At 29.5% G+C, this 11,852-nt stretch overlaps 1 protein-coding gene across 8 annotated transcripts in view; it reads left to right on the forward strand.

Annotated features, from left to right (window-relative positions):
• The window catches only part of LOC106689432 (heterogeneous nuclear ribonucleoprotein K), a 38,820-nt gene that overhangs the window by 9,076 nt on the left and 17,892 nt on the right, over positions 1-11,852 (forward strand). For all 8 annotated transcript variants that reach the window (XM_014434386.3, XM_067051507.1, XM_014434388.3 and 5 more), the window contains exons 2-6: positions 3,647-3,825; positions 4,014-4,086; positions 4,718-4,833; positions 8,625-8,784; positions 10,829-11,061. In XM_014434386.3, the coding sequence (XP_014289872.1) occupies positions 3,647-3,825; positions 4,014-4,086; positions 4,718-4,833; positions 8,625-8,784; positions 10,829-11,061 (761 nt within the window). The remainder of the gene's footprint in view (positions 1-3,646; positions 3,826-4,013; positions 4,087-4,717; positions 4,834-8,624; positions 8,785-10,828; positions 11,062-11,852) is intronic.

The following is an 11,852-nucleotide window of genomic DNA, read 5'->3' on the forward strand; positions in this document are numbered from 1 at the left end:
TATTGGTACCCCAAAAATGCTTTTAATGAGCACATCTGTATAATTTCTACCTTGGTAGAAACTACTGGACTTCTAAGAGTGACTTAAAAGAATACCTTGTATAGCATTTCTTGTATCTGTCTATACAGTTTTAAAATATTGGAACAATTTGCAACTGTAGTAACTTTATCATCTGTGACAATTTGTAAAATATATTCATAATCTTGTCCAAAATAATGGATTCAGTCCCCCTTTAGAAATTCTGCAATAATTATATAGTATAAGTTGATTTACCATTTCTTGTTTGTTCTATCATGTTTTAATAATTACTTTTTATTAGTTTACATGAGAAAAAAGTATATTCAACAAAACTTGAAAACATTTTTGTTTGAATTTTAATCCCTCCGTGAATATCGTTCTTAGTTCAGAACTTTTTTTAGGTATGCCTCCAGTATATTTTAATATTTTAGATGTTTTATTGAATATTTGAACATTTATTTAAAAATTCTGCTTGGCCAGTAAAAATCAAATCACAATTCCAAAAATTTTAGAAGATATGGGAGGGGAATGAATGTGGATCATGGGACACCCAGTGTATGCATCTGTGTAAAATATACAGACAAACATTTATCATTGTCTAATTACTTATAATTTTATATTAACTTAATCACTGTAAATGGTAGATAAAACTAGAAAACATTTTATTTTTATATCTTGGAGATTAAACTTAATGATAAAAATTATAGTAAATTAAAATTTATTTCATTAATATGCTGTATTGTTGCACAAATTTCAAATTGTAATTATGTGCCTATTTTGTGGAATATGTCATTTTATGCCAAAGTTTTAAACACATATTATATATAGCTGATTCTTAAGGTTCAATGCATGATACATCGCACACATTGATTATTATTATTAAATAAAGTACATAAATGAGTAAATAACTTTTGAATTAAAATTCCCTATTATTAAGCTAATCATGTGAAATATAACCATGAAATAACTTAAATATTTTATCTAATCAGGTCTCAAAGATAAGATAACAACTTGAATGACTGATAAAAGCTTGATTAAATAATTCATTGCTCGTCCATATAATAATCTTTTTCATTATTTGTTCAAACAAGAACTAAAACTTGGAAATGTTATTAAACAGCTAACTGGACCTATTATAACAATTTAATTATTATTTGTTGTACTAGTTTATATAAAAAACTTATTTTTTATCTTACCCTGATATATTAAACAGTTCTACATTAAATTATTAATCAACCTTCAGATTTAATTGAACTAATCTTCTCCGTAGCTCTATAGCCTAAAGTGGGGCTTGGCTTACTAAACAATTTTCCTTTTCCTTCCAGTTTGTTACTCTCAGCTGCTTGAGGTCATTCTCGACTTCATCTCACCATTTTCTGGGTCTTCCTCTTCCTCTCACCCCATAAATTTTGCTTTGGAGGATCTTTTTTTATATTGACATAAATCTATCATTCAGCATTCTTAGAATGTGCCCAAACTATTTGATCTGGCAGGATTTTATAAAGCTTACAATTTCAGGATCACTGTATAAGCCATAGAGCTCATTATTTGTTCTTATCTTTCATTCTTGACTTATGTCATTGAATAGGGCTCAAATATTATTTTAAGTATTTTCCTCTCGAAGGCTCTTAATGCATTTATGATGGTGGCAGTAAACGTAATCTGCATATTTTAAAAATGGTCTAATTAAAGTTATGTATAACCTTACTTTCATTTTTGCAAAATTTGAGTTGGCAAAATATACATGGTTAGTGTATATTCAACTTAAATTATATTTACATGAAAGATTCTGAAGTAATTATTGATTATGATAATTCAACACTATATATAGTTTCATAGAGTTGCAAAGGTTAAAAAATTAAATAAATTTTTCATAGTATAAGCGAAATAATTTTCTCTCACTTTTTTTTTTTTTAATAATAGTTAATATTAACAATTTTATCATATACTGAATGTGAAGAGTTTTTTTTTTACACTATAAATGATATTTATTCTAGTAACATAACACAACAATAATCTAATTTTTAAAAAAATTCGATCAACAGTTATTATCTTCTTTAATGATCACAACCAATTAAAGTTTTTGTAAACACCAAACTCCTAATAAAATCACGAACTTTTCAGTTGTAGAAGCCTGATGATTTCACCTACTTGATAATGCTTAAGATAACTATGAACTTCCTTTTAAACTTTTCCTTTGACACTTTCCTTAATATATTAGTTTTTTGAAATTACTTGAAGTAAAAACAACAGGGACTTTAATTTGAAATTCTATTTTCTCCCAACGGTAATAGACCTTAAAATTGATATCGAACAATAGCATCATTTTATATAGGTTTATTAGTGTAACCTAAATGGATGTGTAGTCGCTAGTGACCTCACCTTATACTAGGATCCATATTGGATTGCCAATTAGTTACTGTTAAATATAATCTCTGTTCAATAGAAGCTCCTCTTACTCTGTTTAACTTGTCAGGTATTTTAACTTGATAATGAAATCTTCCTTATCTCCTCTTAACCTAATTAATTCTTAGAAAGGTACATTTTAGTTCCTTGTGCATATACAGATTCCCTTATTTAATAAAACACTTGAATGTGATGATGTTTTTGGAATGGAGGGTTTGAAATTCATTAAATATATACCTAGCTCCTTAATAAATTTGTTGTTTAAGAGGGGTCTCCATTCAGAAATTCAACAACAATATACAGGGTGTTTCGGTAAACTTTTGTTTTGCTTACATCTACAATTTTTTGAATTCTGATTTAATTTTCACTGAGTCATAACAGTAGAATGTTGTCTATCTTTTGAGGATGTTGTTGATTTTCTTACCTTCTCCTGTTTTTTACCAGCTTTCCAGACGCTGGGATTTCCAATGGAATGGGGGGGATACTTGTTTTTTTTTTATGAATTCTTAGTAAATCAAGTTTTAAGACAAATTTATATTATGAAGTTTTCTAAATCTGTCGCGCCCTGAAAGCGTGAATAACCTAAAACTGTTAACAATGTTTTGTTTTTGACAAAGCACGCTTTTTGCGCAGAAAATTAAAGAAATATCTAGATCAAAGTCATTTAAGAATCCAATTTCATATGAGGTTTCCTTGATTTGTCGAGGAAACTAAAATGGTTATTATGATTTATGAAGCTTCAATTATGATGGTTGATCCTTTTAAGAATTGAATTATCATTTTTAAGTGAAACTTCTTTATGGACAATTTTATTAATGTCCTGGCAAACAATATTTAATGCATTAGAACCCAACCCCTCACTCTGGGTGCATACATCAATTTTATTCCCCATAAACACTTATACTCTTTAATAATTTTGTGGGTCACTTATTTTGGAGGAAAAGTTTAATAATACTGTTTGTTCCTTATTATATTAAAGTTTTAATAAAAAACATGTAACAAGTATTTTCTATACATATGTACATCATTATTAAATTACTAATTTATTATTATTTCAAATTACTGAGAATTTTTTAATAAATAAAAATTAACTCTAACAATTTATTTTATGAAGGTTGGTGTGCATTAGTTTCTAGCATCCAAGAATATATTAAATGTTTTCTTTTAATTTATTTTTATATTCATTGTTAATTAAAATTTATTTTTAAATTGTGTTTATTAGGAAACATTATGAAACGTAATTCTGATATGAAATCTGAGCGTGGTGGTCTAAAGCGAAGTCGCCAATCTGAGGAGCCCTCATTGAGACTTCTGATTCCCTCTAAAGTTGCTGGTTCTATCATAGGTAAAGGTGGCAAGAATATAAGTCGCATTAGGTCTGATTTTAATGCTACAGTGCAGGTAAGTTTTTATTTACTTTTTTTTATATTTGAAAGCATTTAATTAATATTATCAGCTTAAGAAGAAAGATATCAATAAATCCTTATGATAAATTCATAATATCACTATTCTAATTGGTTGTGTTGAAATGTTCACTTATTTTCTTTCATGATATATATTTATATATATAATTTTTTTTTTTCATTCAGGTTCCAGATTGTTCAGGACCAGAAAGGGTTGTGTCAATCACTGCTGATCAAGAGACTTCTCTTAATATCTTGGGTACTATTGATTATGTGTAAATAACTTCAATAAGTTTATTATTTTATAAAATTTTATCTTTTTTTTTTTTTTTTAAGTTTATTATTATCAAAGATTGTTTAGCCGTCCAACAGCAAGAAAGCTTCTATAACATAGAATATAATTAGTTCATATACAACCATAACTCACAGATTTAGCAGTTGTAAAATTTCTGTAAAACATTAATAGTTATAACTTTTTAATTCTTATTAAACTTAATATTAATACTTGAGTACAATAAATTAAAATCTGATGTCACATTTCATAAATTCAATATGGCTGATCAAATATGGTTGCTAAAATTTTAAAATTCATCTGATTTATTTTTAAAAAGTTTAAAATTAATTTTTATTTTTTCAATCCTTTGAGTGTTTTTTATGGGGGGAGGGGAGAGGGGTTGTTGGATCTAAACATGAGGTCAGTTTTCAAAATGAAGTTGTATATACTGTTACCGCTCTTAAGAAAATGATAACATTTTTGGGTCATCTCAATTTTTTTAATAGAGAGGGCATGCATATATTTTCATGTGAATGTACTAACTTACTTTTTTTTTTTACTTATGTTTAATATATTAATAGTATCAAATTTATTTTATTTTTTCCATTTTGTACAGGTGAAATAATTCCATGTTTGGATGAGTTTTTTTCTTCTTCCAAAAATGAAGTGGATGTCAGATTGCTGGTTCACCAATCCTTGGCAGGATGTGTCATAGGCAAAGGTGGTGCCAAGGTAAGCTTTATTATTATTTTGTTTCATATTGTCTCAATTTAAAGTTGACTTTTATTTCCCAGCATTTCTACCCCAACTCTTAGTCAATCTGCTTATGCTTGGTGCTTGCTGATGTTTATGCATAGATCAAGCTAAACATACCATTCTGTGACTTTTCATACTTTACTGTTTGTTATTTATTTTATTACTTTGATTAATTTAATTTACAAATAATAAAAATTATTTATTACTTAATTAGGATATCAAATTTATTCTTTTCTAATTTAAATGCATTTATTTACAATTAATGGCATTAGAAAAATGATGTACATAAAATATGGCTCACAATTCATGTGTTTTTTTTTTTTTCAGTAATTTATGTTTTTTTTTTTTTTTCAGTAATTTATGTTTTGTTTTTCTTAATTTTTAAAATCAATTTGTTTCTGTTGATATAGTGTTGAAATTAAGATATATCATGAAAAACTTAACTTTTACATAGAAACTTACTTGAACAGATTGTATTTTCATCACTGTTATAAAATTACCATTAACATCTACAGATTCAGCAAGTGCATGAAGTTGCTCTTGGTCTGATTAGTAGTTGTCAGTCATTTCTCCCTACTATATTACATTTGTTACTAATGTCCTGACCCATCCTATCCTTACATTGTCCCTTGGATCTTCTTATTGGTTGCACGCCACTAGGTGGTCCTTAATGTATTTTCCTCACCATTCTCAATACATAACTTAATTAGTTTGTAACCATCTTAGCCCATCTTATCCTTCCTTGTCCTTTGGATCGTTTTATTGTTTATATGCCGCTGGGTGATCCTTATTGTATTTTTCTTACCATTGTCTCTTGAATGTTCTTCTCGGTCGCTACACCACTAGGTGATGTTTAATGTATTCTGCTCAGTGCATGGTTCATCCGTTCCAGCCTATGGACCTTAATGAAGCCTAAAGACTGTGTGTTGATATCCTTATAGATACCATTGAATTAATTGTCTTTTCTAATTTCTTGAATGTCAAAAAATATAGGAAATAATTTCCTACCTAGAAATTATTTAAAAAATAATCTGATGAAATAAGTATTATTCCACCATCATTAGAATATTTGGAAATTGTATTCTGTTTATTCAATGTTTAAAATATTATACTGCATTAACTGATGTGGTACTTATGTTATTTAACTGTGATATTAAACACCTCCTACTGCCTACCTTTTAACCTGTTGTTAACAACATAAATGCCTTGTGAGTGTGCTAATAATTTCCTTATTGACATCAAATTGTAGTTACTTCTAGAATTAACGTGCAAGCCTATCCTTCGAGCTTGAACATCAGTGGGGCTAGAAATTTTACATGTCTATATCCTGTCTCAAATTGTAACGTGTGCTTTGTAAGACCATTACCCCTGTATTTGCACTCTATTCTTGTAGTCTCAAATATGATGGTTCAATTTTTCCTTTGTCTAGTGGAATAATTATGTCTTCGAGCAGCATTGACTTTTCAACCTAATTGTAATTGTTTACAAAACTGTAAGGAGCTAGCAACTTAGAAATAAAAATAAAACCCTGCTAAATAACAAGACATCTGTAAAAGATGCTAATGGAAAGTTATTGAATGCTACTATTTTCAGTAGGGACAAGTGGGAAACATTGATCTGTAACACAGAAGTGTGGTTTTTAAAAATATTTCTTGTTTATTCTAAAGGAAAGTAAAGTTCTTAAATTTAACAATATCCATAAAATATTTTATAAACTAGTATTAACTTAGTCCTTGTTCATAAAAAATTCTAAGTGTCTGATGGTTGTAGGTGCTATTTGCAATCGTGCCCCTTGAAATTTTATTTTAATTTTTTGTAACGAAAATTTTAATTTGATTAGAAAATATTTACTAATGTTGATTTATAAACACAATATGTGTTGATTTACAATTAATTGGTTAAAATAAACATCTATAATAATTGTCATCAATCTGATAATTGGCCCTACTTCCTTGAATTATATGTGGCCATGCTCCAACTGAAGATAAATCTGAAGGGGCCTCTACATGTTGGCCAAGCCATGGTGAACTCAGACATGCGCGAGCATGATGATGGGTGGCTTGTACGAGTTGGCCTAAGCTCGTTGCATATCTGTCGAGAGTCGGTTTTTTGGACACAGATCAAAGGGGTTCGTGAGAGCGCTCGTGTAGCATCTCCACAATTGTTCTTTGTCTAGTTGCAACTGAGAGCTGTTAAGAGATTTAAGGTGTTTATTGGTACTTTTTATAATAAGTTTTATATTTAATCTTATCTATTTATATTTAATTTCCTTTCATTTTCTTTTTTTGTAATAAAAATAATATAATCCCAGTGCAATGGCTGAAACCACTTGTACGTCCGCCATGCTTGCCTCTCTGAATAACACTGACATGTGAATGGCTCACTCTTTGTTTACCGAGCATTTGTACAAGCCTCCGATTCGTGACGAGCGGACAACATGTGGATCCACCTTGAGGAGGATCAACTAAAAGATATACGCAATATTTGCTCATTCCATTACATAAGAATAGTTGGTTTTAATGCCCAAATTAGTTGGGAGGGAGGGATTTTAAGCTAATAGACAGTTCATAAAGTCTCAATGGATGAAGATCTGTCAGTCTTGCTCTAAGTATGCCAGTTACTTTGATGAGCACCATGTTATCACATAAAGAAGCGCACAGAGGTAGACATCACTCAATGATCTGGTAAATAATGAAATTGGTTATATTCCGAAAAATGTTAAGCATTTTGGCCGTGTAAATAATTAAAAGTCCACAGAAGTACTGACGTTAATTCTGTTCATGAAACTTGCAGTTAAAAAAAAGAAAAATTTAAATAACAGCCCAAAATAAGAAGATAATTGCTAAACCATTAGATACTAAATGTCTCAGACTATATAAATCCATGTCACCAGAGGTTGAGGATATTGACAATAATAGGTTTTAAAAAACAAAACAATAATGAGTCTCAAAAGAAGCAACTTAATAAAATTAAGTGACTTGATGGTCCTGATTTTGGAAAATTATGCTATCCCACTAGGTAAGAAAGAAGAGATGATGGTATCTGTTTAAAAGAGAATGGTTAATGACACAGATTGAAACTGTAACACAGTCTTCTAAATACAATGTATGAAACACTAGCTCTAATTTAAGGCAGGATTTTTCTATACAGAGTGGAAATAGATCAACGAGGTGCAATGTTGCACAATATATTTGGTATAAATCCTGGTATAATCAGTTATAATTGTAATTTAAGTAAAAACAAACCAGGTGTTAAGAAGTTTAGAAAAAAATATACAATCCAGCTTACTTTAAGGAGAGTTTCTGGGTTTATGTTAGTAATTGGAAGATGATTTTAATATGAAACCACACACTCAAGGCCCTTAGGTAGTAAATTTATATGAGATTTAGGCAGTAAGAATGTTTTTTTGTACATGATTTTAATAATAAGTCATACTTTAATTAGGTTAAAAAATAGATTTTTCAGAATAATTTTCAAATATTCTTCCTGTTAACGATGGAATTATAATTATTGCATCAGATATTTTTCAAAGTATTTTTTTGAAAGGTAAATTATGTGTGGTAGTTTTTGTACCTCCCTCTTCACTTCTTAGGTTAATTATTCTTATTATTATTATTTTTTTTTTTTTGAGATTTTTACTGTCTCAACACAGATTAAATGTGGCTTACATGAACAAGTACAAAAATGGGTACCAATCTTAATCTGATATTATTGTCAAGATTGAAAGGTATTTCTGATTCATATTTTTTTTTTTACCCCCCTCAAAGGTTAAGGAACTAAGGGAAAAGACTTCAGCTAAAATCAAGATATTTGGAAACTGCTGCCCACAATCTACTGACCGTGTTGTGTCTGTTGTTGGTTCTCCTGAAGTTGCTTTGAATGGAGTTAGGGAAATACTAGCATTACTGAAAGATACTCCCCAGAAAGGTATTATTTACAGATGTTATTTATTCTTTACTTATTGAAATTTGAACAGTTTAGTTTCATTTTGATGTAAAATGAATTATGTAGTTTCTTTTTTTTCTCTTTCTCTCTCTTATTTCCTTCCTCTGCTTTTTTCCTCTATTTTTTTCTGTAGTTTCCATACCCGCCCTTTTTTTTCCTCCCCTGCCTTGCCTTGTGGCCATTGGGTGGAGGCAATGTAGTCAGAGAACCTGATCCATAAAACCTTGCTTATAAAACAAACATCTGTAAATAATTTTAAAAATTGGTTTTATACTACACATAACACATTTCATGCGATCCTAAAACTTTTACTAGTTACTAATTTATTAAATAAAAGTCTTATTCACATTTCTTCTACTGCAGAGTAGTATGAGGGGTTTGTAGACCCTAATTTATAAGTCTTGATCTTGTACTTGCTGGCCTCATCTATGTATACCAAATTAAAGTTTCTTCTGAACTATCATTAATATTGTTTTGTTTTATAAGTAATTAAACATCTTTCATGGTTAGTAGCTTAGAACTAGATAAATAAAAAATATGAAAGAATTTGATAAATAACTACGAGGAAATAAATATTATGTTGTTCTCTCGCATGTTTCTACTTTCATTTCTTGCTAATTTAAGAACTATTTGACCTAGTGTTAATCAGTAACTCTTCTACTAATTAAAGTTTAATTTGAGAAATTCACTTAGCAATTTTTTTCTACTGACATGTGATTCAGCTTCAAAACTTCAGTTATTTTTTAATTGAGTTTTAGTTGATATTAAGAAAACAATGGTTCCCAATTCCAGTAATCTATGAATTAAAAAAAAACAATACTGGTAGCTTACTTGTTCAATTCATTAAAAAAAGTTACCTTATAAGGGGTATTCATGATGTTGTGTTAAATGTTATATGTTTTACCATGTTAAATGTTATAACTATAGGATTGTGAGCAGCCCTATTTGAAGTCATGTTAAACGTTAAATGCATAAGAGCCCCTAGCGGATTTCTCAGCAACTTGTTGTATAAGCCTTTATGTTTACTCATGTTATTGTTTACTTCAGTTTTGATTTAAGTAATTAATTAAAACATGCCTAGAGTGAGTGAAAAGTGGAATTTGTGTGAAAGTTTAGCTTATGAGTGTCTTTTTGATCTTCAAACTTGTGAAGAAGAGAATGAAGATGAGCTAATTGACAACTGTATTGAAAGTCACAACAACTAATATGGCGGCAATCTCAACTGGTCTATTGTGTGACATCATTCTCGATTTAACTGACCAAGTAACAGACTCTCAGCCATATTAAATGTTATTTCATTTTACCACGGCAAAAGAAGGCAATTTTTTTCGATTTAACACGAGTTTTTCCATTTAACACGCTTTAGCATAGATCATGAATACCCCTATAGTTGACCGACTAAATTAGGTGTTGAGTTACATGTCAGCATTTTCAATTGGATCAAAAGAACCATTGTTATTGTGTTTTTTTTTTGTTTTGTTTTTTATAATTCTAAAGCAGATCACTTTTTCAAAAAGTTGATCAACAGTAGTGTACAGAGCTACAGGTATGCAGTTAGTATTTCAAATAGTTTCAGGAGAACCATTGTTATTTGGTTGTTTTTTATATAAATCTGAAGCAAATAAGTTTTTATTCTATGCTTTGTTTTTATTGAATTTCTTTTTTATTGTTGATAAGTAATAGTCCCATTTTAGAAGTGTAATGATCCTGTTAAAATATTTCAAATTATGAATTAAATAACAAATTCTTTAATTCCAGCATCATTATTCAACACTAAAGAAAGCAATTTAGGCGTAGGTCTGTTATTTTATTTGTATTGTATAATTAATCAGGCTCATAGTATTCCTTATGAGAACAATTAATTAACAAATAAAGACAATAAGAAATCATTCTGCTTTTCCTTTTGATGTATGAACTTTATTGTGAGATCTGTCAGCGTTTCTTTTGTTAGTTGTCAGTACAATTTTAGTTTTTGTTTTTTTTTTAATCTAAAATGCTTTTGCTGTCATACTTGACATTATTACAGGTTATTCTGAACTCTATGATCCATCTAACTTTGATGAAGAATTTGCTGAAGATTATGGTGGCTTTGGAAGTGGAAGAATCAGTGGTGGAAGGCCTATCTGGGAAGGTGGTGCTCCTGGCCGTTTCCCCCCACCCCCTCCTCCTCCACCTTCAGTTCCCTTCAGAAGAGGAGATCTTCCTGATCAAACTCAAGTTACTATTCCTAAAGACTTGGCTGGTGCCATTATTGGAAAGGTGAGTATTGCAGTTAATGTTTAAAGAATTCACAAATCAAGAATCAGATTTTTTTAAAAAACATTAAATACATTAGAAATAATGCTCCCAGCTGCTTTTTATTCTTTGATTGGTCCTTAGTGTTTCAGGATTCCCATTCCGCCTCTACAACTTTTATTTTTAACATTGTCCCTCTGCTTCATCCTTTTTACTTTCTTATTTTTTTACTGTTAAAAAATATATAAATAATATAAAAATAAAAAAAATCAAAGCTGTCTACTAATCTGGAATTCACTGTAAATGTCAATTTTTGGATCACAGAAAAATTCTTCAATTTCGATAAATTTTTAAAGTGCTTTGGTGTCAATTACAGTTCTTTGAAATGTGATACCAGGAATGGTTTGATGCTTTAATAGTAAGAATGATAATTAATGTGGAATTATCGATATATAAAGAAAATTCTATGGCTTTTACTAATATTTTCGGACTGACAAGTAATTTTATGGACATCATATTATCACACCTCTTTGTTTACATCAGGTAAAGTAGTCTTGCTCTTTTCCTTAAATTGTACGTTAATGATTTCAGACAGTTACATTAGTTTGCTTTTTGTGAAAATAGTTGCATGTTAATATTGAAAAAAAAAAATATATATATGGTTTATCTGACAGTAGGGTGCTGGTGGGGGAGGTGTAAAACAAACTTTAGGATCCCATTGACATGACAGATATAGTCTAGTCACGTGGTTGTAATTCCTGGTACATATATTGTAATATATGCTCTTTTTGAGTAAATAGTATATTTTGATGTAT

The sequence above is a fragment of the Halyomorpha halys genome, unplaced genomic scaffold (genome assembly GCF_000696795.3).
Source record: "Halyomorpha halys isolate HHAL.00 unplaced genomic scaffold, Hhal_1.1 Scaffold1360.1, whole genome shotgun sequence".
NCBI classification, from domain to species: domain Eukaryota; kingdom Metazoa; phylum Arthropoda; class Insecta; order Hemiptera; family Pentatomidae; genus Halyomorpha; species Halyomorpha halys.